The sequence below is a fragment of the Adiantum capillus-veneris genome, chromosome 4 (genome assembly GCF_014529385.1).
Source record: "Adiantum capillus-veneris isolate H3 chromosome 4, ASM1452938v2, whole genome shotgun sequence".
Lineage (NCBI taxonomy): Eukaryota > Viridiplantae > Streptophyta > Polypodiopsida > Polypodiales > Pteridaceae > Adiantum > Adiantum capillus-veneris.
Window position 1 is genome coordinate 159,773,511 of NC_140934.1, and position 26,815 is coordinate 159,800,325.

Genomic DNA, 26,815 nt, shown 5'->3' on the forward strand with positions numbered 1-26,815 from the left:
GATCTGATTGCTATAGAAAAAACTAAAATCTTAAATGTATGCCTAACTCTCTTCTCCTCGCTTGTTTGAAAAATAAGTGGTTAAATTTAACTGGAATTATGTAAGGTGAAGCTTCACTTTGGCATGATAAAAAAATAGAATGCAAGAAAGGTTAAGCCATGTAAGCCTATGAAATAAAAGGTGAAATAAAAAGACCATTAATGTGTGTGTGTGTGTGTATATATATATAGAGAGAGAGAGTTTAATTGAAATTATGCACGGTGAAGCTTCAGTCTGGCATTCTAAAATAATAGATTGCAAAAAAGATCAAACCATGTAAGATGCAATGAAATGAAATGTAAAATAAAAAGATTCATTTAATATATTAAAATCGAAAGAACATTTAAGGTAAGTGTCAATCATCACTAAAAACATTGAAAGTATGTTTTACTCAACTATCCTCTAAGGCTCTGCATTTGAAAGGACACGATTCTTTTCTTTTCAAGATTTTTAAGGCTCTTTTGAGGGAAACGTCTCACAACTAGAATTGAGTGACCTTCACCCACATGGATACTAAGACATTTAGCGAGCTAAAAACTCATCCAATTCAACATAAATGATATTTTTGGCCTACTAAAGGCCTTAGAATCCCTCAACTTTAGTTTTGAGACATGTGTCCATCAAGAAGCCTCAAAAGTCTTGAAGAAAAATTTATCTTGTCCTTTCGAATGCTATTTTTGCTCACTTTTACTGAAAAAGGCTTAGAAGAAAGGAATAAAGAGTGTATTCATAGGAGTTAGATCCCATGAAGTGCAAATATTGATTCAATATTTTTTAAATAATTTGACTTGTAAAGAGTCCTTTCATTTAAGGACTTCACAAAGATTCATTTTATTAAATTGTTTTATTATTTTCTATGCTTGTTGAATTTATCTTTTTTTATGAAGACATTAAAAATTCTTTTGTTTTAGTTTTTCATTGTCTTTTTATTCTATTATTTTTCTTTTATTTCTTTTTTCATTTTATTTTGGTTTCAAATGATAATGTGCAATGTGCATCTTTCACCTTATTATTTTGGGAAATTACGAAAATATTATGTTACCATATACATGTGGTAGTGATGTGTGTGAACACACTTAGGATCGTCGGGACATTTTTCCCCTCTCTAGGAGGTTTTTTCCCGCGTGCATTGTATATATGCCCATCATTCTAGGGCTATCTATCTTTCCATTGCACACTAAGTAATATACTCTCTCTTGTGTGCCTTGAGCTTCCTTTGTCTTCTCCAAGCTGTGTGCGTTTCCCTACAACCCTACTTCCAACAATTGGTATCAGAGCAGGTTGTGTCCTCTGGAGTCTTGTCGCCAGAAGCTCTAACACATGCTTGCTCACTTTCTTCGAGTTCTATGAGCTTTGACAAGCATTTGAAGATCGATCTAAAATTTGGATGAGCTCATAGAGCTCACTCTGCTCAGATTTTTTATTCAGGCTCATTTGGGCCTTGGTTTCCACTACAAGCACAGTACTGCACATGCTATTTTGTCATTTTGTGTAAAAGTTCTATCAGTGTCGTTTTTTGCATAACAGGTCCCTTACAGTCTTCTACTACAATTTGTGCTATATAGCACGTGTTGTTCCCACTACGTTTCTCCTCTTTTCGGAAGTTTTCACATCAGGTGCAACATTTATCATGGCTGACAACAACACAGATATGTTCAAGATGTTTGCTGTTGAGGACAGATGGATGGGGACAATTACCCTATGTGGGCTTACATGATGCAACATATTCTTGTGTCAAAGGGCATATGGAATATTGTGCAGGGCATTGATGTATGGCAGGCCCGGTTCTGAGGATCTAGGCAATGTTGAGGATGTTGTTGTCCTGCTCCAAGGATTGCTGCTGCTAGAGTTTTTTACCTACGACAAAACAAGCTCGTTGGGATGTAAAGGATGCGTAGGCTCATGCATTGATTGCGTTGTCTATGAAATGCACCATTACTCCTCACATTCGTTCAACAAAATCTACAAAACAGGCTTGGGATATTCTGGCTGGTCTTTATGCAAGCCACAATGAGGCAAAAATTGCATTGTTGCGTAAAGAGTTGGAGTCGAAGATTATGCATGAGGAAGATGATATAGACACTTTTCTTGCTGGTATCAAGGATAACAATGAGCAACTTATTTGTGCAGATGAAGTCATTTCAGACAGTTCCCTTGTGCATACTGTTCTTGATGCCTTGCCAGACTCTTACTAGACTTTTGCTAGTACTTGGAGACTCGTGACACAAGGAAATCCTTAAGTTGTCAAGTTTGATGCATTGTGCACATTGCTGTTGCAAGAGTCACTTTCAAGAAAAAACAGGACTAGACAGCGTGCAGTTGAACAGACTTTTATTGCTACTCAAAGAAAGGGTGGTAACAGTAATGCAACCACTTCTTATGGTTATTCTGTGAGTGGAAAATCACTTGTTCCTAATGCTTCTACTGGCATCAATTCTTCTGGAATTTTGGTGATGAGGGTAAAAAGAAGATGCATTGCTATTATTGTAAAGCTAATGATCACTTTATCAAGCAATGTCCTAAGTTGAAGGCCAAACAGGCTAAGAAGAAAGAGGGTGGTTCCACTGCACATGCTAGTTCCACTACAAATGCAGCTATTGTTGAGTCTTCTGTGAAAGGAGACTGTGATGCTGATGTTGATGCAAAATGGGCATTTAGTGCAGAGTGTATCTATCATCCTGCTATCCATGATGCATGCATGTCAATTGCTGTTGCAGATTCACATGTGTGATATTTTGACAGTGGTGCTACAAAGCACATTACCTCACATCGTGATTTGTTCACCTCTCTTGAGTCTGTCCCTCATGGGAATTCAGTTACTTGCGCCAACAATGCCTCTTAACCAGTTCAAGGAGTTGGAAAGATTGTGTTTACTTCTACAAATGGCAACTCTTTCACACTTGTTGATGCACTTTATGTACCTGGGATCAAGAAAATTCTTTTGTCTATATCTGCACTTGCTAGACTTGGTCCTGTAGTCAAATTTGTGCATGACACGTGTACAATACATGATCTTAGTTTTGGTGATGAAATTGTTGCATCTTGCATATTATGACGTGGGCTGAATAAGCTCACTTTGTATGACAAGTGTGGGCAGAATTTTGCAAATGCAGTTGTGGATATTAAGGCTATTTCAGATGCAAAACTTTGGCATGTACATTTTGAGCATCTGAATTTTATCAGTTTGTTGCATTTGCAGAAATCTAATATGGTTGCTTCTTTGCCGCCTCTTGAAGCACCTGTCAAACATGTTTGTGAAGGCTGTATTTTGGGTAAGATGCAGCGTTCTAAGTTATTAAAGGATAGTTCAGTTAGGGCCACATACAGGTTGCAGCTTGTGCATAGTGATGTTTATGGGCCCATGCAAACTCCGTCCTTAGAAAATTACCTTTACTTCGTGACTTTCATTGATGATTACTCCATGCATACATGGGTATTTCCGCTTAAAGCAAAGTCAAAAGTTTTTATGTGCTTCAAACAATTTCTGGCTATGGCTGAAAATGTCTCGAAATGTACTATGGGTACCCTTCGTTCCAATCGAGGGGGGGGGTATATGTCTAATGCATTTCTGGCTAGTTGTGGGATAAAACACATTTGTATAGTGCCTTATACACCTCAGTAAAATGGTGTTGTTGAGAGGAAAAACAGGTCTCTTACGGAAATGGCACAATGTATGGTCAAAACTCAAGCTTTGCCACATTCTTTTTGGCTTGAGTCCATCATGTGTGCCACTTATGTACTAAACAGGTATCTTACAAAATCTTTGAAGTCTATTACTCCATATAAGGCATGGCATGGTAGAAAGCCTTCTATTGAGCATATGCGTGTTTTTTATTGTTTGGCATATGCTTTGGTGCCACAAACACAACACAAAAAATTGGATGATAAGGCTCTCAAATGTATTTTTGTTGGTTATAGTGTTGAAAGCAAAGGTTACAGGTTGTATCATCCACTAACAAAGCATATTCTGGTTTCACGGGATGTGTTTGTGGAAGACTCTGTTCAACCCTTGTTGTCATGTAAGACACAATAATGTAAGCTCACAAGACCTTTATGACACTTTTTTGCCTCTTTTCAGTGGTAGAAGTTCAAATGTAAATTCCAATGAGGCAAATGTACAGCCTATGGGGGTTTTTGAAAATGTTACAGATCAGCCTATTACTAATGTAAATGTACATGATGTAATTGATGAGGAAAGGGTTGAAGATGAGCAGGCTAAAGATATGCCAAAATGGATAGTGCATACATTGCATGACAGTTTATTGGATGCACCTTTGTCTAGTCGTACTCGTTCAAGTTCTCGCCATGCATCTTAGGCATCATATTGTTATGCTTTGGCTGTGTCTAGCCTACATGATGTTGAGGAACCTCTGTCTTTTGATGAAGCACATAATTCAAAAAAGTTGAATGGCTGTCATGCAGTCAAAAAATTTGATGCACTTATAAAAAATGACACATGGGCTTTATGTGATTTGCCTCCAGGCAAAAAGGCCATTGGTACGAAGTGGGTTTACAAGTTGAAATGCAAGCCGGATGGTGAGATTGATCGCTATAAAGCTTGACTCGTTGCAAAGGGTTATGCACAACAAAAAAAGGCATAGATTATGAAAGACTTTTTCTCCCACTTGTCGTATGACTAATGTGCGTTTTTCTATGTGCATTGGCAGCTCATTTTGGTTGGGATGTACATAAATCAGACATTGTTACTGCTTTCTTGAATGGTGACATATTTGAAGAAGTTTATGTAACGCAACCTCACATTTTTGTCAAGAAAGGACAAGAGGATAAGGTGTGCAAATGTAACAAAGCTTTGTATGGGTTGAAGCAATCTCCTCATGCTTGGTATGAGAAGGCCGACACTCATTTGGTCAATAACGGTCCCACAGAAAGAACATTGTATGTAAAGCGTGAGGTTGATGTACTTCTCATTATGGTTCTTTATGTAGATGATTTGTTGATCACAAGACCAACTGAGAGACATATTGCTGACTTTAAGGCTGATTTGAATGCTACTTTCAAGATGAAAGATTTGGGGCTGTTGCATCATTACTTGGGTATACAATTTAAACAATGTGATGGTCGTATTGCCATGTGTCAAAAAAGTTACATAGAAACATTGTTATGTAAGTTTGGACTTGAGGATTGCAAACCTATTTCCACTCCCATGGAAACGTTTTTGAAATTGATTCTTCATGATGGTGATGATCCTGGAGATGTCACTCTTTACCAAACTGTTGTTGGATGCCTCATTTATGTATGCAACACGAGGCCGGATATTCAGTTTGAAGTCTCACAGGTTAGCAAATTTATGCATAGCCCAAGGTCTAAGCATTGGCAAGCTATCAAGAGGATTATCCGCTACTTGAGTGGAACTTTACATCTTGGCTTATTTTATCCTAGGGGGGATCAATGCCGCCAAACTTACATGCTTTTTCGAACTCAGATCGGGCTTGTTGCTTTGACACGCGAGTATCCACAAGTGGTTTTTGTTTCATGCTTTGCAGTTCATGTATATCATGGTTGAGCAAGAAGCAACCTACTATGGCCACTTCTAGTTGTGAGGTTGAGTACAGGGCTCAAACGCCTTATGGCTAATTTGGATATTGGACAAGACACTGCCAACACAGAGAGGGAGACCCCTACCACATGGCATGGCATGTACCACACCACATGTGTCAAAAAAGGTACAATTAAAAATAAATGATGCCACTAAGTAATTTTTGAACGTATGTTCACCTGTGTAAATGTATCTAAACTATATCTAATGCACCTTTGAGACCCCTACCACATGGCATAAGGAGAAGGATTGGAGGGAGGAGTGGAAGCCAAGACAAAGAAATAAAGAGAGGGAGGCCACATTCATACACCTTAATCACTAGGTAACTATCACCTCACCGCATCTATTAATTCAGAGGACAATTGTGAAGTCACCAAAAGTGAACTCCTCATCTCATAGATGTAAAACCACACAATAATAATTGACAACCAATGAAAATACTAATATATTGGGGATGGAACAAAAATGATTTTAGTCCAATCAAGGTCTCAAGTGATTGTATCAAACTTTCATATGTTTAGTCAATTTGTTATGGTCCAATATAAGAGTGAACATGGCTTTGAAAATGTTACTTTCCTCTGTTTCTGCGTTGGTAGATGGGGTCTCTTCATTTCAAAGCCTCACATGAGTTCCTTTTCAATTTTATGTTTTAGAATGCCAGACGTGAGTCTTCACCTTGTTTTTAAATTATAGCAATAAGAAGGGAGAGCAAAGTACTCCATGAGGAGCCACAAATCCTGTACAATGTTTACAAAACTCCCCTCTTGCTTGGAAGACCAATGACATTGCAGACTCCCATTTGAATCTGCACAGAGCTTGCCAAGGAGACTTTTATGCTCTGTAGAGACGCCCCCGAGAAAGAAGTGCGAATCATATACATTCAGGAATCGAGAACCTACAAAGAAATGAAAAAAGTTTTGATGAAGACTATTAAAACCATCGGGAAAGCTTCTGTCAGCCGTGTAATCTTGAACTCACTTGTTTTGAGAGAAGCCTTATCTTCTCCTGCTCCGCACCTTGATTCAAAGTAAGGAGGCAGCATGTTGTGAACATTTTGTACCGTGCTTGGAATGAAAACTGAGTTTGCATTAGCTTCTCTCTCAAGATAATCAATACAAAGATGAGTAAGAGGATAAGACCCATAAGGATTGCTGGATTTCCCAGCCACTGCAGAATGACTTTGAACAAAGTGGGTGTTTCCTGAAAGTAAGCAAGAGATTAACTTTAATGCTAATGCATCACTTAATGTCTCATAGCAAAGTTACTTAGGTGAGCTGACAAGACCAGCTTGGGAAATCGTTCAGTTAAGCACACATGTGCGGAAGGGTTGTGCCGAAGGGTTGACCTCCCAGGAAGTTTCTCCCAATTTCACCCTGGATAATCAGCTACCACTCTGAAAAGGGGGGATGCGACCAAATCTCATAGCACGGGTGCCAAGTGCAAGGGCATCAAGTGCAACCGTCCGCTTCACGTACATCACTTGTCAACTAACATTGGTTCTTGAATGTGGCTAGTCTAGTGGATGCTTGAGAGACGAAGCTAGCCGCAAACCTATTCGACAGGATAATGTTCCATGCTTATTCATGACTTGAACCATGACAGTCCATGTAAATTTTCTTTTATTCATTTACAGGCTATTTACATGTAATATAGAATTATGAATCTTTGAGCAGGATTCAATTCTCCATTTGAAATGATAATTCTGTAACTTCATAAAAAGCCTGGGAAGGACCTTATCTTTCATGTAACATCTTGTCCTCGTGTTTAAGATGCTCTTGGGCTGCAGAAGTTCCCAAGTTATCAAATTTAGGGGGCTCTTCATGAAGAGGTCTCATATGAGGACATAATATTGTTATAATATGCTTCTGTCGAATGCATTACGCATTTGCTGACGGTTGGCAGCTTGAGTCTATAAGCCGTTTCATTGATTCTTCCTGACTCTGGAATATGCCAGATTCCCATCTTGCTAGCTTAGCATAGTAGCATAGGGCTCTTACCCATGTCATCACTGTTCGGGCTTGGCAATCATGCAACCAACAACAGCCATGAGCCCTCTCTCCCAACATATGACCCCTAAATCACTAGTCTCTTAGCTTTGCATTCTCAGGAGTACTTTTTACAGGGAAAAAAAGATGTTCTAAAGACAATGGCCATCAGATCTTCAATTAAAACAAAGACGGTTTTTCTTTACCTCAATGTAATCAGACAGTGTTTGATACATGGAACTGTTTTCTGCGATTGGGCCACATACACCACTACTTTTCTGGACGAGAGTGGCTGAAGCAGGTAAGCTGCATAGTATCAAGGCAAGTAGTAAAAGTCCATGGGTTAAATTTGAAGTCCGTGATGCACTGTAGGGTTTCCTCATGGGTTCATAAAACCGCCTCAGAGAAAACTGTCAACATAAAGAGCACAAAATGCTTTTTTAATTTCAAAGCTTGAGATAAAATGAGAATGAGTCAGTTGCAGAATGATATTGTCCCCATCAAATGTTGTGTTTGACATCTGTATTGTAGAGTGTTAGTACGTGAGCATCTGCATAGCGATGATGAATTTTATGATTTGATGGACATGATTTTAAAGGACCGCATTCAACATTGCCACATACTCCTTACTCATATTGCAAGCTCCACCATGATTTCCATATTCATTTTCTCTCGTTAATTCCGTGTATCTGAGAGTGATGCTTGTTTCCTGAATGTTATCACTTATGTTTCTTGAAAGTTAGAAAGTAATTGTTGCTGTCTTCACAATATTGACCGAACAATGTGAATTTTATTGACATTACACATTAGCCGGTTTAAAGTGCACACAAATTTTTTGCGATATTATGTAATAATGAGAGACTTTCTCACCTTCATATATGAAAATATCATGAAGTTGCAAAATAGACCAAGTACAGGAGCTACTGGGCTGAAGGATGAACCAACCCAGACTAACGATTCCATATAAACAATGTCAATCACCAAGTTCTCTATAGAAAGCTGTCTTCTTTTCTGAGACCATCTCAAAAGATTATCTCAAAATGCTTCATTTGAAAACAAGAAGAAAAGCACCCAACGATACATGTTGATATGTTTAACTTGTGATAGTACACAAGCATGAAGAACAGGATTATGTCTTGTTTAAGTGACCGACCTTGAAAACTCTTTGATGGATCATCCCATAGATAAGGTCCCATGCCACACTCACGAATGTATTTGTCAACATCAAGCGCAACAACTGTTTTGCAACAGCATTTTCCATGCACCCTGGCATGCACACTTGGCCCTGAAAGGTCAATGTAAAGCTGGTCATTTCGAGGTCATAGAAACTCTTTCAATCAAAACATTATTCTTTGTGAGAAAGCCCATGGTTGACTTGTGAATCACCTGATTTGGTGTGCAAGAAACCCATTCTTTTCCACTATTCGTGTTGCAGCATGAGAAACCATCAGGACAGCCTTTGTGACTTGTACAGGCCAAAATCTGATTTCCTGCTTTGATGTGTGCTGCTTGTGCAAGAGCCATGTATAATCTGAAAAATGATGTAAATACCAGCAACCAGGTAAGCTATTTCCATAAAAGAGATATTAACTGTAAAAGCCTTGAGCCAACTAAGTGTGAAGTCCATCAACGAATTACTTAACAAAAATAAATGGGTATGAGCCACATGATTTAAAGTAGAGTTGGCTTCCCCACTTCTGCTCGTGGACGCCCTAATCTAAGAAGTGCGTTTCATTCAGAGGATGAGAGAACTACCATCAGAAAAGTGGTTCAAATTTGCCCAAACTTGATATGCATCATGTAGACAACAAGCATAAATCACATGCAAACACTCTGTATGGTCCTTTTGAGCCACAAACTTCAATGAAGTCTCTGAAATGCACCAACTACAAATCTTGGCTGGATCTAGGGGTTTATTCTCACCTTTAGTGATGTACACTCCTATGAAAGTCAAAAAATGTACAAGATGTGAAAAAAAAACAAAGACAACACAAATCAATCTTCAACTTAGCGAATACCTTCCCAACTCATTGAAGAGCATATCCACTCGTCCAAATCTACTCTAAACACACTAAAGAGGGTTTTTGCAAGTACCCCAATAGTTCCAAAGCCCAAGGGGAGGGTTGTCGGAGATGGGCCTAGGGAGTGAGAAAGGGAGGATGAGCAAGTGGGCAAGGGACAGGGAGTGAGGGAGACGATGTGCAATTTAGAGTGCAAGGGGTAGGGGGATGAGAGAGGGTGGGTAAGCGAGTGGGATAGGCGGAGGAGGGGAGGGAGGTGTTAGAGTTCAAGCATCTCTCAAGATTCGTATAGTTTGTCCCAGTTTCTCCCAGGGACGCATGTTAGGGAGTGAGGGCTGTTTTGTGGTTGTGCCCAGTCAATGTGAGGTAGGTTTCTCATGTCGGGTTGTCTTTAGCCATCAAGGATTTCATTAACGTGATCACGAACACCTGAACATGTTAATAACGTTGAATGATCCGTGATCACGTTACATGTTCGTGTGACCTTCCTATTAACGTACAAAAACTATCCATAACGGTAGTCCCACCGGGTTTTTACCATATCCCCACAAAAAAATAATAGCCCGGTAGGCTTTTGGTGGGTTATCTGGTCACCATTCATCAGCTTAAATGTGATCACCTAAAGTGTAATTATGTGGATATGATAAAAACACATGGTAATCACAAAAATTTCATGTGATCACATGATTATTAAATACATGTTAGCCATGTTTAGCCTTGGGTTTTGGCTCAATTCCGTAGCCAGTTTTGCTCCTGTGGGCAGCCTTTGGGCTGACCTTATATAGACAGGCAGAGGGGGGAAAACATGAGCAGTACAGACCAGCCCCAACATGGGAGCGCCTAGGGTGCCCCAGTGGGTAGCTTGGAGACCGGCCGCCGAAGGCATGAGGATGGGCAGCCCAGCGTTTTTGGGCAGCCCCATGTCCAGCGTTGTTGCAGCCAGAGGGGGTTTCTCCCCAACGTTTCCATGGCCAACACTCCATCGTTTTCGGTGGGCAGCCTTGCAGTGTTCTGCCGGCAATGACAAGCAGTGCTTGTGGGCTTACGTCATCCATGGCGATGGGCAGCAGATCTCCCCTTCCACATTTTTCCTCAGGGCAGCCCATTCGGTGGGCATTGTAGTCAAAGGCCGAGGAGAGCAAAGACCCCTACTTCGTCTAGAGACCACCCACACCAGCAGCCTTGAGGCCTCTCTCTCTCTCTCTCTCTCTCTCTCTCTCTCTCTCTCTCTCTAATTCTTCCTTTGCCAGGAGGTGGATTTGTGTTGCGGAGCCTGTGGCCGTGACAGTGGTCATGTGTGCAAGAGCAATTGGCAATGTCAGCAGCAGTCACAGTTGTGTGTACCTCGGGTCTATCCAGTTGGCATGTGAGTTCTACGCCGGACCATCCTTGGTCATTTGTATGAGCAGATTGTTATCAACATGGAGAGCCTTTCCCAGATCTCTCTCTCTCTCTCTCTCTCTCTCTCTCTCAGACCATTGCTCAGCCTACCATTGGTTATGCCATTTCCCTCTTGAATAACAGGTCTTGAGTTCAACTGTCCTTGTCGGGGATAGATCTTTAAGGTCTCTTGGGATAGTTTCCTACGGCGTTAAAACAATCTTCTTCTCGGGTGTGGGTGTGTGTGTGTGTGTGCTAATAAAAAGAGGAAAATGGTATAACCTTTCTATCACCCAAGTGTGGTAGATTGGTTATATCATTTCCCTCTTGAATAACAGGTCTTGAGTTCAACTCTCCTCGTCGGATAGATCTTTAAGGTCTCTTGGGATAGTTTCCTATGACACTAAAACAATCTTCTTCTTCTTCTTCTTCTTCTTCTTCTTCTCTCTCTCTCACACACAAGATAGAGAGCACACAGAGTATGGGAGACATCTCACGGAGATGGTGACTACACATGGTCTAGCGATACTTAATGGCCTACAACGTTTCCCAGAGCGACTGGTTTCACATGCTTTCCACATAGGCATGGGGCCAGCATAGTGGACTATGTCATGGCACATCTGAGCTTCATTCCTTGCATTCACCATTTCACAGTAGGACCAAGATCAATGGGTATAGCAGTGGATCATGCTCTCTTGACACTTACCGTCTCCTTTCAGTACAGTACAGCCCAGGTATCAGGAGGGAGGATGTGTTTATACAGAGGAGATCTATAGTCGTCTACGTGCAGCAGCCAGGCCAGGACTCTCAATGGAGGAGACCACCACTTTACTGACTGAGACATTGCATGATGCAGCAACAGAGGCATACCCACACACTCAGCCTAATCAAAGACGTCATTTTGGGACCATGCCTCATAACTATGACGAGTGTAGAGAGACAAGAGCACAACTTTAGAGAGATCTTCTCCTAGGGGTCATCAATCACAGACAATCTCAGATAGCCTTCAGGTGCCTTGTGCGACAGAAGAAGCAAGCATTCCTAGCTCAAATGGAACGAGACTTAGACCAGTTGTTCTTGAGTAGAGACTCAGGAGAGGCATGGAGTTTCTTTCATGAGCACTCCCCTCCCCCAGTGATTACTTCTCCTGATGTGTGGGGTCAATATGCAACATCCTTATATACAGTCCCTGGACAAACACCCCTTCCAGATCCTACTGAGCCATGCCCATCTACGGGTACCTTCTTTACTAGTGATAAAGACGGCCATTGAAAGGATGAGGACCAAGAGGGCATTTGATCATGATGGTCTAGTAGCAAAGCACTTTATACATGCTAGAGATATGCTGGCAAAGGTTCTTGCAGTTCTCTTCAATCGTGTTATGTGTGAGGGTCTACCTGAGACTTGGAGATTATCTACTATTGTGCCTATCTTCAAGGCAGGTGATCCTACGGAGCCTGGAAACTACCGTACTATTATGATTGGACACACATTGGCACGGTTGTATGTATCTATCCTTGAGAAGGAGTTGAGAAAATGGGCAGAGAGTGAGGGCATACGAGCAGCGAGACAGGCAGGTTTAAGGAGAGGCTTCTCCACTCTTTACCATATTCTAACACTCAGAGCCATTATTGAGGAGGGTAGGGCACATGGGAGACGGATTTATTGTAGCTTTGTGAATTTCTGTCACAAAGTGATGACGTGGCTGCAAAAAACCCTAATTCTGCTGAGACCCTAACCCTAAAATCAGAAACCCTAATTCTGCCCTAACCCTAACCCTAACCCTAACCACCCTAACCCTGATTTGCTGGATAGCAACGTGATTTACGGAAAGCTGGGCAGCTTTTTGGCGTTGCTTTTTCTACACAAATTGCTGAGAAAGAGAGAGAGAGAACCCTCTTTGCTTTATTTTAGTAAGAGAGAGAAAGAGAAAGCCTCTCTGCTTTATTTATTAAAAGAAAGAGAGAGGAAGAACTTTTGCTTTATTTGCCAAGCTTTTGAGCTTTTGATTTTCAGCTTTTGGGGCTCTGCTTTTGGAAACCCTGTAACGTTAAATAAGTGAGGAGGCCTCTCACAACTCAGAGCATCTGGACGTAGAGTCTGAGTGTGAGCGCCTGTCCGCACTATTGTACTTTGAACTCAGATTAATACAAAAAGAAATACCGATAGGAGCGCCAGTCTCTGGGGCCAATATCTCTAGGCACGGAACTCCGCCGAGCCAGTGTCGAATTAAATTGTGTACTGTCAATTGTTTTGAAGTGGTTATTTGGTGCTGTCGCGGTAGATTCTTGACTTGGAGTGTCCAAGTCTGTTACAGTGGTATCAGAGCACGGCTGATTTCTCTTCTATGGGAAATCCGATCCGAACTTTTTTTTCCGCGGCACCTATGGCTTCAAACAAAGATCAGTCGACTCCCTCTGCATCCGGAGATGCGGGAAGGGATCACAACGAAGATTCAGGCAAGGAGTATGGCCCACCTCGGCCTACTCAGGCGAAGCGTCGAGAGATGGAGCGTTGTCCATTGATCGGCGATGCAACAAAGATGATGCTCAATTTTGTGAAAAACCCAAAATTTGCAAAAAATATGAACGAGACTTCTTTCCAGGAGGTGCATGCGCAGTGGCAGAAAACCACACCACCACCCCCAAAACCCGCTCTCAAGAAACTGAAACCGGCCCGTAGGGCGGTAGGCGTTGGCTTTCACCCGAAATTCTTTACTTTAGACACACACAGAGCACTTTGCAAAGAGAACCTGCGACGAGAATTAACACTTAATCACACACACGGCTCGGAAGCTAGAATGCCCCGAGCAAACGCCGACAACCTGTAGGCCCCAAAATCGGCGCCCCTTTCGGTATTTCTTTATTCTTTAGGAGGGTAAATTACAAGGTAAGGTCCTGGGAATCCTTCACGTGTATCCACCTAGATACCATTTGATTTGGCCAAATTTCGGCAGCATAACAACCCAAAAACTTGCGCGAAACCAATTCCCCTGCTGGAACTCGCTTGCACTGCGGTATACCCTTTGATTCCTGTCCAAAAACAGTAAATTCAGCACGCTGTATTTACTGGATTTTGCCGTGTTTTCAGCCCCAAACAGTCCCCTAACTGTCCTTTGCCAGTGGGGCACGATTCCCAATGATCCTGGCGTCCGTACTATTGAAAAACAGTGAATTTACAGCGCATACACAGCGCTGATTTTGCACCTTTACGGTGAGGTTATGACCCTCACCAGTGCCCGCTTTGGAGCAGCAGTTAGCTACCCCTGTTCCTGCTCAAGGAGCCTCTTGCCTCAGCACAAAAGCATGAACCCACACAACTGTACATCAGTCAAATGAGTAGCCCTCTTGTGGGGCATCACATAACTGCACGTAGGGGAGAGAGAGAGCAGTGTGTAGTGTGCAGGGCATCACTCCTAGCACCACACTGTACATGAGAGGGAAAGAAAGCACTCCATAGCTCTTAACCTGTGATAAAAGCTGAAATGAGGCCTCTCCCAGCATAAAAATCAGCGCCCATTTTTCTGCAAGAGGCAAGTGCATGAAAAGTTGACACTTGGCGCATTTACAAGCATTTGCCCATTTCGGGCTCGCCGCTTAAAAATATCCTGACCGGTTGCCCAGTTAACTTCGCGGCAGAGTTGTAAAATGTTCCCCTAATCATACCGGAGGTAATGACGCGAACACATTTCACGGCCAAAAATAGCAGTTCCCTAAATTTTAGGAGATGCTTCCGTTGGGCTCCCACTGGTCTTCTGACCATCTATCCTCATTGGGACCTCATCCAAAAATGTAATGTGGCCCAACTGTCAGATACTTTTTGTTGGTAGTCCCACCTTGACTTTACGCCTTAATTGAGTTCACTTCCTAGTATCCACCGACTTGCTAAGTGCGACAGGGGGACCTATATGATCTTGCTCTGAGCCTAGACATCCTCTTACCATACGAATTCCAGTGCCGACCACTTCCCGTCTGCGGGTGAATCTACCGTTCACATTGGCCATACAATGTCCGACCGTTTGCTACTTCAAAAAGAGGGTCTCAAAACAAATAAAATAAACCCCATTGGAAAGAAACCAGCAACCAAGGTTAGCAGTTGCCACATCTCTGTGACATGGTTAATAACTGCCACGTCCTCGTGACATACCCCCCTCTTGAAATCGCAAACGTCCTCGATTGCATACCATAAATACACGCCATTGATGATCTTGTGCTATTAACACTCTTTTATCATCGCATGTATCCGCAAGAAAGGTCGTAACATACATAGATACAAATGACTTAATGAGGCCTTCATACTTTTGCCATTTCCATCTATGGCACTGGATTCATATGTACATTTGATGTACTAGCTCTATCATTACCCCTCCTTTGCACACGTTGGGTTGGGGCATAAGTAGGCTGTAACCCAAAGGCTTCAAGGTAGAGCTGCAATACATTTGGTGACTCTGACAGTTCATGCTCTTCCATCCACTTTGCATCCATAGGTGGATAGTTCTTGAACTTCACCAAATAACGTCTTGCAACTTGTCCTTTAACTTTTCTGTCCTTATGTGCCAAGACTTGCTCAGGTACCAGGATCTCATCAAGTTCCTCAACTTCTGGCTGATCCTCAACTGGCATATCTTCTAGCACATCACCCACGAAGGGTCTTAGAAGACTCACGTGAAACGCATTATGAATCTTCCACGCATCAGGCAGTTTCAGCCTGTAAGCCACACCGCTGATCTTGTCAAGCACTTGAAAAGGCCCATAGTAATGCATGCTGAGCTTAGGAAACAGCCGTTCCTTGCCCTTCATCTTCTTTGACCTTGCCTTTTCGAACCTTAAGAGAACCCAATCACCAGGTGATAGTAACAATTCACGACGGTGACGATCAGCAACCTTTTTCTGTTTTGCCTGAGTCTTCTGCAAGGCAACTTTAATCTTCTTATACATCTCATCCATGTTCTCAACATATCGATCTGCCTCAAAGATCTTGTCCTTTGTATGCAAAATGGGAGGAACCTTTTTGCCGCCTTCAACAATTTCAAAAGGTGCTTTGCCAGTAGACGAATGCACCGTATTATTGTACGCATACTCAAGCATAGGCAAATACTGTTCCCACTTCGCCTTATTATCTGACACATAGCATTTCAGCAGATCTAAGACAGTAGAATTGGCCTCTTCTGACTGTCCATCAGTTTGTGGATGAAACGAAGACGAGAACTTGAGCGTAGTACCCATGTTCTCAAACAATCCTCTCCAGAACAAACTGGTCATACGAGGATCACGATCACTGATAATCGATTGTGGCATACCATGGTACTTAAACACATTGTACATGAACAAACGTGCCATCTGATCAGATTTTATCTTCTTCCTGACAGGGATAAAATGGGTCTGCTTGCTGAACCTGCAGATAATGGTCCATATACCATCATTCCCTGTTGGCGTCCTTGGAAGATCAAAGATAAAGTCCATAGCAATGCTTTCCCATGGCTTATCCGGAATTGGGAGTGGTTGTAACAACCCTGGTGCCTTTTGCCTGTCAAACTTGACCTTTTGGCAAACTATGCATGCTCGCACAAAGGCATCCACATCTCTCCTCAAGGTAGGCCAATAGAAGAACGTCTCTACCGCTTTAACTGTTGCAGCAATGCCACGATGCCCTGCATACGGTGGGACATGACTCTCTTCCATGACCTTATGTCGCAGTGGCCTAGTGACACAAAGTCTGCCATGCATCATCATAAAACCATCTCTGAGGAGGTAGTGCTCGTGATGTTGCCCCTCTTGTAACTGTTCAAAGATCCTTGCAAAATCTTCATCAGCAGTATACTGTTCCTTCATGTCATCTAACTCATGATGATAAGGAATTGACACAGCTGAAATTTGTGGCTTTCTTGATAACGCATCAGCCACAACATTCTTCTTGCCTTCCACATGCATAATCTGGAAGTGAAACATGGAAAGAATGTTTGCCCATCGCATATGTTTTTCGGATAACTTTGACTGTGTCAAGAAGTATCGCAAGGTCTGATGATCTGTTTGGACAACAAAATCAGCACCTAAGAGGTAGTGCTTCCAACTAGAAAGCGCATGAATCACGGCCAAGAGCTCTTTCTCATAGACTTGCATAGTCCTCTCTGGCCCTTGCAAAATTCGGCTTTCATAGGCTACTACCCGTCCATCTTGCATTAGCACTGCTCCGATGCTACTGCCACACGCGTCACACTGGACCACAAATGACTTCCTGAGATCTCGCAAAACAATAACTGGATCTGAAGTCAACTTTTCCTTTAAGAGACTAAAAGCTGAAATCTCTTTTTGGGTCCATCTGAAAGTGACCTCTTTCTTTTGCAATGCGTGAAGAGGCGATGCTATCTCTGCAAAATTTCTGATAAACCTTCTATAGTAGGAACACAATCCCAAGAAGCTTCTGACATCGTGCACAGTCTTCAAGTCTGGCCATGTCTTGATAGCTTCGACCTTTGCGGGATCCATTCTAACACCATCCTTTGAGACTATGTGGCCCAGAAAGTGGATCTCTTCGAGGAAGAATTCACTTTTCTTAGGATTGACAAGTAACCTGTGACTGCGCAGCTCTTCGAACACAATGGTCAAGTGACGCCTATGCTCCTCTTCATTCTTCGAATACACAATCATGTCATCGAAGAATGTTCCAACAAACTGTTGATGCGAGCGGAAAATCCGGTCCATCATTCTGTTGAACGTGGCAGGAGCATTTGTTAGCCCAAACGGCATCACTAGAAACTCATAAAGACCAAATGTCGTTCTAAACGCAGTCTTGTGCACATCCTCTGGGCTTATACGAATCTCATGGTACCCACTCTTCAGGTCTATCCTGCTGAAAATTGCAGCACCCTCTAAACGATCGAGAATATCATCAATGCGAGGAATAGGAAACCTATTCTTTATGGTATTCTTATTCAACGCACGGTAATCAATACACATGCGCCATGAGCCATCCTTCTTCTGCACTAGGAGCACTGGGGAGCAAAAGGGTGAAGAACTAGGCTGAATCAGCCCCTTCTCTAATAACTCCTCAACCTGGCCCATAATCTCTTTCTACTGCGCCGCACTAACCCTGTAGGGAGGTCTATTTGGTGGGCTACACCCTGGCACCAAATCTATCCGATGGTCCTCAGGTCTCTCTGGCGGCAATTGCGACGGTAATGAATCAGAAAAACAGTCACTAAACTTTTGCAAAAATGCTGACCTTTCTTTATCTAACACAGATAAATTTGATTGATCACTATCTGAGACATCACGTGCAAAAATCAAGTACACAGAAAGATGATTCTTTATTACAGAAGTGATAGCAGAAGCAGATACAATAGGGACTGACTCTCCTTTAAGCTTTACATCCAAGATGTGAGTTTTGCCCCTATGCTGTACAGTGATCTTTTTGTTGTAGGCATCCAAGACTCCATGCACTCGGAACATCCACGGGATCCCCAACAAGGCGTCACAACCTTCCAGCGGCATGATGTAAAACTCTTCAGTGTCCACATACGACTGAATATGTAGACGCAGTTTTCCAATGATGGGAGTAACACACTCTGAGTGGCCAGGACATGCCAACCCTGCCTCTGCTGTGTACCCCATCTCTTCAGCTTTGATGCCAAGCTTCATAGCTAACTCTGGTGAGATAAAGTTGGCTTTGGCACCTGGATCAAAGAAGATGAGTGCCGTCTGATCCCTAACTTTACCCCATGCCCTGCATAACTCACTGGCATCTGTGCTGGGCCTGTCACCCACCATGTCTGGCACTAAACCTGCCGTGGGTTTAGGTTTCTTGCCTTTCTGGTCTTCTTTATCCTCTGAGTCAGCTGGCCTTTTGCTTTGTGGACAATTTATAGAAATATGACCAGGCTGCTCGCATATAAAGCATTTGTTCTCAGCCATTAGGACCTTCTTTTCCTCGAGCGACTTGCGCACAAAAGGCTTCCTTTTCTGTTTCTTTGCCTGCGCTCCAGAAGTCCCAGCTGAATCCTTATCTTTGGTGGCCTGTTCTGACCCCTGTGACGCATCAGGAGCTGTTTTCACAAAGGGCTTCTTCGATAAATTTTTCTTTTGCTGCCCTCCTTTATCACTGCTCGGAAATCCATTGTCCTCTCCTTTCAACAGGGCAAGACCAGTGTTCGCAACTTCCATAAGCTGAGTAAGGGTAGCCACTCTGTTCTTTGTACAGTAATCGCGAAGCCCTTTAGGCAGCCCACAACAATACTTCTCTATCTGCTCTGCCAATGGCACAAATCTGTAGGAGGTCACTGAGAGTAATGCTTTACAAAACCTCCTATTGTACTCCAGCAAGCTCTTGCACGAAGCTGTCGTAAGCTGGTGCCAATCTGTCAGGACATCGGCTTCAAATTCATTTGATAGCCAAGCAGATGCAAACATTTGCTTGAAGTAAACCCAAGTGGCGGGTGCTTGTCCTTGCATTAACAATGTCGTCCACCATGTAAGCGCATTGTCCTTTAAGAAAGTGGCAGCTTTCCTGACCTTCGAGGCCTCTGTAAAATTCCCTCCCGCATAAGCTGTATCAAACTGCTGGAGGAAAGTGAGTGCCTTTGTCTTGTCCTCGAAACCACCGAAGGTACTGAACTTTACTGCTGCACCACCCTCTTTGTAAGCCTTCGGCTTCTCTAGTGCCCCCAAGTTGTCATACGGGATGGTCTGCAACATGGGCACTGTACTAGGCATGATCGGCACGTGTTGGCCCTTCACAATTTGCGTCGGAGGTGCGATATCTGGCTGCTGTCCAGAAAAACCAGCCATGCCAAAAGGAGCCTGTGGCACCCCAAACTGGCCCTGGTGGCCATGCAAACCTTGCTGCATGCCGATAGTACCATACATGGGGTTTGGCATGATGCCTTGCATACCCCCGAACACTGTTCCTGGCATGTACGGCTGACTTCCAGACGCATAACCAGCCATACTTTGGAACACTAATCCACCCCCGAAATAGCCAGGATGTACCGTGGGTGGTGGAAAAACTGAGTGCATAGCCTGGTATCCAGCTCCCTGTCCATTCAAGACAGCATGCTGGCTCTGAAAGGTGGCGGGCTGAACTGGCATAACCTGCGGAATAGGCGTTCTAGCCACCTGTTCAAGCACGGGAGGAACCTGCTTTGGAGCCCCCGACTCCGCAACATGCGAGTGTTCCCTTTCCTCCTGCGCCTCATAAGTACCTGGGCTTGAGCTTCAACAAGCTTCGTACACGGCGTAGGTTGCCTATTTTGATGTTGCACTGGTGGCGCTTGCAAGAATTCCATAAACCTCGGATTCTGCACCAGCTGCGAAAAGACATTCACCGCGGCAACTAACTAAGTCTTAAACGCATCATCCTCAAGTTGCCGTGTCATAAAGCCCTGTACTACTGGAGGGACATTCACGTTGACAGGAGGTACAGACTGACGTGGCCGTGAGCTCTCGCCAATCTCAAAAACCATAGGAATCTCCTGCCTGTCCTTTGGAGAGGAACCCTCTTCCATAATTCCCTTCCCCTTGTCGGCCATAGTGTAATCCCCGTGTTCTTGCACTGTGTGTCTTTACCCTGAACAATCCAGGCTCACTCTTTGAGGAAAAAGTGATTGAGGTCTCGGCAACGGAACCATGAAACCGGCCCGTAGGGCGGTAGGCGTTGGCTTTCACCCGAAATTCTTTACTTTAGACACACACAGAGCACTTTGCAAAGAGAACCTGCGACGAGAATTAACACTTAATCACACACACGGCTCGGAAGCTAGAATGCCCCGAGCAGACGCCGACAACCTGTAGGCCCCAAAATTGGCGCCCCTTTCGGTATTTCTTTATTCTGTGGAGGGTAAATTACAAGGTAAGGTCCTAGGAATCCTTCACGTGTATCCACCTAGATACCATTTGATTTGGCCAAATTTCGGCAGCATAACAACCCCAAAACTTGCGCGAAACCAATTCCCCTGCTGGAACTCGCTTGCACTGCCGTATACCCTCTGATTCCTGTCCAAAAACAGTAAATTCAGCACGCTGTATTTACTGGATTTTGCCTTGTTTTCAGCCCCAAACAGTCCCCTAACTGTCCTTTGCCAGTGGGACACGATTCCCAATGATCCTGGCGTCCGTACTGCTGAAAAACAGTGAATTTACAGCGCATACACAGCGCTGATTTTGCACCTTTACGGTGAGGTTATGACCCTCACCAGTGCCTGCTTTGGAGCAGCAGTTAGCTACCCCTGTTCCTGCTCAAGGAGGCTCTTGCCTCAGCACAAAAGCATGAACCCACACAACTGTACATCAGTCAAATGAGTAGCTCTCTTGTGGGGCATCACATAACTGCACGTAGGGGAGAGAGAGAGCAGTGTGTAGTGTGCAGGGCATCACTCCTAGCACCACACTGTACATGAGAGGGAAAGAAAGCACTCCATAGCTCTTAACCTGTGACAAAAGCTGAAATGAGGCCTCTCCCAGCATAAAAATCAACGCCCATTTTTCTGCAAGAGGCAAGTGCATGAAAAGTTGACACTTGGCGCATTTACAAGCATTTGCCCGTTTCGGGCTCGCCGCTTAAAAATATCCTGACCGGTTGCCCAGTTAACTTCGCGGCAGAGTTGTAAAATGTTCCCCTAGTCATACCGGAGGTAATGACGCGAACACATTTCGCGGCCAAAAATAGCAGTTCCCTAAATTTTAGGAGATGCTTCCGTTGGGCTCCCACTGGTCTTCTGACCATCTATCCTCATTGGGACCTCATCCAAAAATGTAATGTGGCCCAACTGTCGGATACTTTTTGTTGGTAGTCCCACCTTGACTTTACGCCTTAATTGAGTTCACTTCCTAGTATCCACCAACTTGCTAAGTGCGACGGGGGGACCTATATGATCTTGCTCTGAGCCTAGACATCCTCTTACCATACGAATTCCAGTGCCGACCACTTCCCGTCTGCGGGTGAATCTACCATTCACATTGGCCATACAATGTCCGACCGTTTGCTACTTCAAAAAGAGGGTCTCAAAACAAATAAAATAAACCCCATTAGAAAGAAACCAACAACCAAGGTGAGCAGTTGCCACATCTCTGTGACATGGTTAATAACTGCCACGTCCTCGTGACAGAAACCTTCTGCTCACAAGAAGTATTCAAAGAAGGAATTAGAAGAGGTGGTTGATGCACGGATTGCTCAGCTTTTTGACGCGCAAAACAAAGCTAAAAAGCACGACAAAAAGCAGAAGAAAGGCACTGACTTCCCGGGTTATTTGGGCACCAGTCGACATTTGAAAAGGCAAAAAGACAGAAGAAGCATGTTCGATTCGAAGGAGTACCTAGTTCTTCTTCTTCTTCTTCTTCTGATACTTCTTCTAGCTCATCTGACTCGAGCGAAGAAGAAGGAAAAGGCAAAAAGCGAAGCAAAAAGCAACGCTTCGGAAAGGGTAAGAAAAAGACAAAGAAGTCTAAATCTCACCACGTGAGTGACAGTACTACAGAGGACTCGTCTACAGACAGTTCAAACTCTGATGACAGTAACTTTTATGCAAAGAAGAGGAATTTTCAAAGCCAACCAGTATAACTTTCTGAAAGACAAAAGCAAGAATGTGCGAGAGTTTAAAGAAGGTGGACAGTCAATTAAATTTGACACGTTTTCGGGATATTGAGATGCTTCGAAGGCTTTGTCTTTGGTACAACAGTTTGACATCGCTTTCGCGGGAGGACGTTACTCAGAGCACTATAAGATTCGGAGAGTTGCCTCTTACTTTAAGGGAATGCTCGAACTTGGTGGTCCACGCTTCTATTAAGCAAGACTGCGCCAGTTAAATGGCTGACTCAAGAGTATGAACGCGATATATGAGCTGCTTGGAACTATCTTCGGATGACCAAGAAGGATACAGTGGACGCTTATTGCGGGAGATTCTGGAGCTCTTTTCTACCCGCCTCTTCATTTAAGAAGACCTCGTTCAAGGAGCAAATTGAGCGGTTTACCTTGGGTCTACCTACCGAGATCACTGCTTAGAACAAAAGTCAACTTCCATTCAGGAGTCGATGAGTCATGCGAAACGGAATTTTGCCATTCATTCTGGCAGTCTGACCTACCCCACAGATGAGATCATGTCACAAAGAGTCGAACACACTTCGAAAAATGAAAGTAGAAAGAGAAAGAGCAACCCAAAACAGAAAGATAAGGATGCACGACCCAAGTTTACTCCTCAAGAGAGGGCTCTCTACATAAAGGAGGGGAAGTGATTTGAATGCGGGGAAACTGGGCATATCTCCGCGAAGTGCCCTAAAAAGGCACCAAATGAACATGATGAAGAAAGGCCAGAAAGTTCTAAAGCAGCTGAGGGATGTGGCAGAAAAGGCAGATAAAAAGTAGCATTGGTATCACATTGCGTGGGACCCGAACTGAATTAAGTAAATGAAAGTACAACTTTGCCATTTTTAGGGCAAAAGGAAAGAGCAGGAAGCTCTTTTGAAGGAGCCAAGGCCAACTTCTTGTGAATCGGCGGCTCGATTTGGAATTACGCCCGACAGGCTGAGGCCACAGCCAGAGGTAGTTCGAGTGGCACCCGAACGGGATGTTGCGTTCTACTCGAAATCCCTTGGTACCACAAGAACAACGCCGTGATTGACTACCGGGCCGAGAAAGCGACTTTGACAAATGAAGGGCTCAGAGATTGTACTTGATGAACTTCAGTTTCTTTACTCATTTTTTTTGGGAGAGAACTGAACGATGGATGAAGGTCGAATATGTTTTGACCTGAACAAAAGAACGCCAAAATTTTCTCCACACTCATGCCGATTGCTTTTCTGAGGGCCTGCCAGGCGAATTACCACCCGCTCGTCCTGAGGTTCATATCATTGATCTGATTCCTAGAAGCACACCACCAAACCGGCCACCTTAGCATGTGAGCCGAGCCCAAAACAAAGAGATTATGAACCAAGTGAAAGACCTCTTGGAAAAGGGTCTTGTCCAGCCTAGTACTTCACCGTATTGCTCTCCAGTGCTGTTGGTTTTGAAGAAAGACAGATCTTGGAGAATGTGCATCGATTTTTTTTTTTCTCCGAGAAAAAGATCCTTCTATTAGTTAATGAAAGCTGCCCATAGGGCTACATCCACCTCTGCAAGAGAGGGCTACAACAAACACGATGGGGAGACTCTCCCAATGAAAAAACAGCATATATACAATGAGGCTAAATCAAGAGATGGGAGGAGGGAAAAGCCACACAGGTGGACAGTAGTGCCATCTAAGCACCCCTTGGACCATGGAGTAAAACGGCCCAGGGCGCCAGAGACGAAGGAAAGCCTCGCGGCGCTCCCGCATGCGGTCGGAGCTGCCCTGTAGTCCCTCAAGCTGTCCTCTGAGAGTATGGATCAGCTCTAACCAAAAGTCACGAACAGTCTCTGCTGGTGGTACAAGGCGAGCCTCAAAGATGCGGAAACAACGGGCCCGCCAGATGAACCAGAGAGCTAGGCCGCTGATGAGCTCCCAACACTCCGCTCTCTCATTGCTCCACTCCTGTGGAGTAAGTTCTGTAGCAGGCTGGAGTGTAGGTCGACCCCCCTGTATCACTATCATCCTGCTGGTGGAAGATAGCTCAAACTAAAGTGCCGGGCTCGTGAGGGTGGACCATGCCGCCGCCCCCCAACTGTACTGTCCAGCCGTGAAGAGGGCAGGCATCAGCCGAAGAACTCGTAGCCACACCTGCTGGGCCGAGGGGCAGTCCCAAAGACAGTGTCGCTGACTCTCCACCAACTGGTCACAGGTTGTATATGCGGCCGAGAGACCACTATGTACAAGCCAGCTCCCTACTGCTGTGGCTCTGTGTGCAACCAACCACTGGAACAAGGTGACGCGCCTCGGCTGTCTGGAGTCCCACAGCCTCTGCCAAAAAGCTGCCAAGAACTCAACTGTGAGACCCTCCTCCTGCCAATGACGTGCTGCAGCGGGGCGGGCCTCTCTCTGTGCTGCAAGTATATGACGTCCAAGCCGAACAGTGTACTGAAAGAAAGGGACTCCTGGGCGGTCTGCAGAAGAGAATGGGTCCCTCCATAGCCACTCACCAGAATCCCACTGTACTCGTGCCAGTGGACAGCACTCCCAAGCCCATAGCCTCCAGTGTCCTGTCTCAAGAGCTGTTGGGTCAGGGTCTATGACGCAAGTCCTCCCACAGATGCCCACAACTCGGATCCTCTGGAAACAACACTCTGCTACCTGCGGGGCCTCTACTGGAACTCTCTGTAATCGTCCCCCACCCTGAAGCTCGAAGAACAGGGCTGGGACAGTCTCTGAGCAAGCCCTGACTGAAATGAGAACCTCCAGTCGTGTGAAGGCTCCCATCCACCGGGGTGCTACTGGCTCGAGAGGCGTGAGCCAATCAGCTGGAACTGACACTGAGATGTCCTGACACATGCTCTGAACCCCTCTCATGCCCTGTAGCTGGACAACCTGCACCTCCTCTGACAAACCTGTGAACTCTAGCCAGTCACCTAGAGAGCACGCTGGACCTGCTGCCATGGGACCCCAAGAAACATGAGGCCTACTCCCAACCAAGTGGCCTCTCTGAGTGCTAACCATGGGGTTCCAGACGAGGGGCTGCCGTAGGCGCTCCTCCGTGCACGTCGACTGCCGCTGCTCTAGGCCACGCCGCAATAGCTCCCAAGACCGAAGCAAACTCACAGCGAATCGGTCCTCCAGTCTCCTGCTCAAACCAACTCGGCGCAACTCTGTAAAGATCCATCTGGTTGAAGGTTGCCAAGGGCCTCCTGCCTGAGGCACCCTGGCACGAAGCCTCTGCAACAAGAACTCCTTCCAGGGCTCCTCGCCTGGAAGAAGTCCTCTGACGACGAACTTCCCAAGAAGGGCTCTGCTCTGTTGTGCTGGATCAATCATCCCAAGCCCTCCCTGAGAACAAGGAAGTGTGATGACCGACCAAGCCACCTTGGCTCGGGCAATCTGAGTGTCGCAACCAGACCAAAGGAAGTTCCTGATCAGCCTCTCTACCTACCTGATGCAAGAACTCGAGAAGATCCAGCAAGAAGTGATGTACCACATAGTCGCCAACAACACCTGGTTGGCAACTACTACTCTACCAGCCAGCGAAAGTCGTGCTGAGCTCCAATGTAACAGCTTTCTCCTGCTGGAGAGGAGAAGAGGAGCAATCTGCTGCTCGGGGGACAAATCCAAACCAACCTGACAACCCAAGTACCGAACTGCACTCCTTGGAGGAATCCACCTGAAACCCTCTCCTGGCATCCAATCTGGCACAGGAGCACTACCAATTGAGAAAGCCACTGTCTTTCTCCAGTTGATCAGTGCGCCCGATGCACGGCAGAAGGTCTCCAAAGCCTGCCCACATCTGTGTAAATTGGCCTCCTGGCCCTCTAAGTACAAGGCTGAGTCGTCGGCAAACTCAGCGTCCAGAAGCTCATCTCCCCGTATAGGGAGTGCTAAGCCCCTCAAACCAACCTGCTGTGACACCAAAAATCTGCTCATCGCCTCCGCATAGAACAGAAAGAGAAAGGGGGCAAGAGGACAACCCTGTCTGACCGATCGTGTGAGCATGAAGCGCTCACCTGTACCTCCTGCCAAAAGCACCTGACTGTGGGCCTGCCTGTACAAAGCTGACACCCCTCTGATCCAAGCCTCTGAGAAGCCCATCCTGCGTAGCGTGCCCTCTAGAAAGTCCCAGTCAACTCTGTCGTATGCCTTCTCAAAATCGAGAAGAAGAATCAGAAGGTCCTCCCGACGGAGCCGTGCAAGGGCAGAAGCCTCCCAAAAAGTGAAGATGTTGTCAAGGATACTGCGTTCCTTGACAAAACCTGTCTGAGTCCCATGTATAAGGCTCTCCAAAAGT

General features: G+C 44.7%; 1 protein-coding gene across 3 annotated transcripts in view; it reads right to left on the minus strand.

Annotated features, from left to right (window-relative positions):
- Positions 1-6,013: 6,013 nt before the first annotated feature.
- The window catches only part of LOC147460243 (uncharacterized), a 178,606-nt gene continuing 157,804 nt past the window's right edge, over positions 6,014-26,815 (minus strand). For 2 of the 3 annotated variants that reach the window (XM_086511324.1, XM_086511326.1), the window contains 6 exons: positions 8,968-9,112; positions 8,735-8,866; positions 8,452-8,592; positions 7,788-7,991; positions 6,575-6,796; positions 6,014-6,491 (listed from right to left, as the gene is read on the minus strand). In XM_086511324.1, the coding sequence (XP_086367450.1) occupies positions 6,477-6,491; positions 6,575-6,796; positions 7,788-7,991; positions 8,452-8,592; positions 8,735-8,866; positions 8,968-9,112 (859 nt within the window). In that variant the 3' untranslated portion in view covers positions 6,014-6,476. The remainder of the gene's footprint in view (positions 6,492-6,574; positions 6,797-7,787; positions 7,992-8,451; positions 8,593-8,734; positions 8,867-8,967; positions 9,113-26,815) is intronic. The other variant, XM_086511325.1, reaches the window with a different exon arrangement.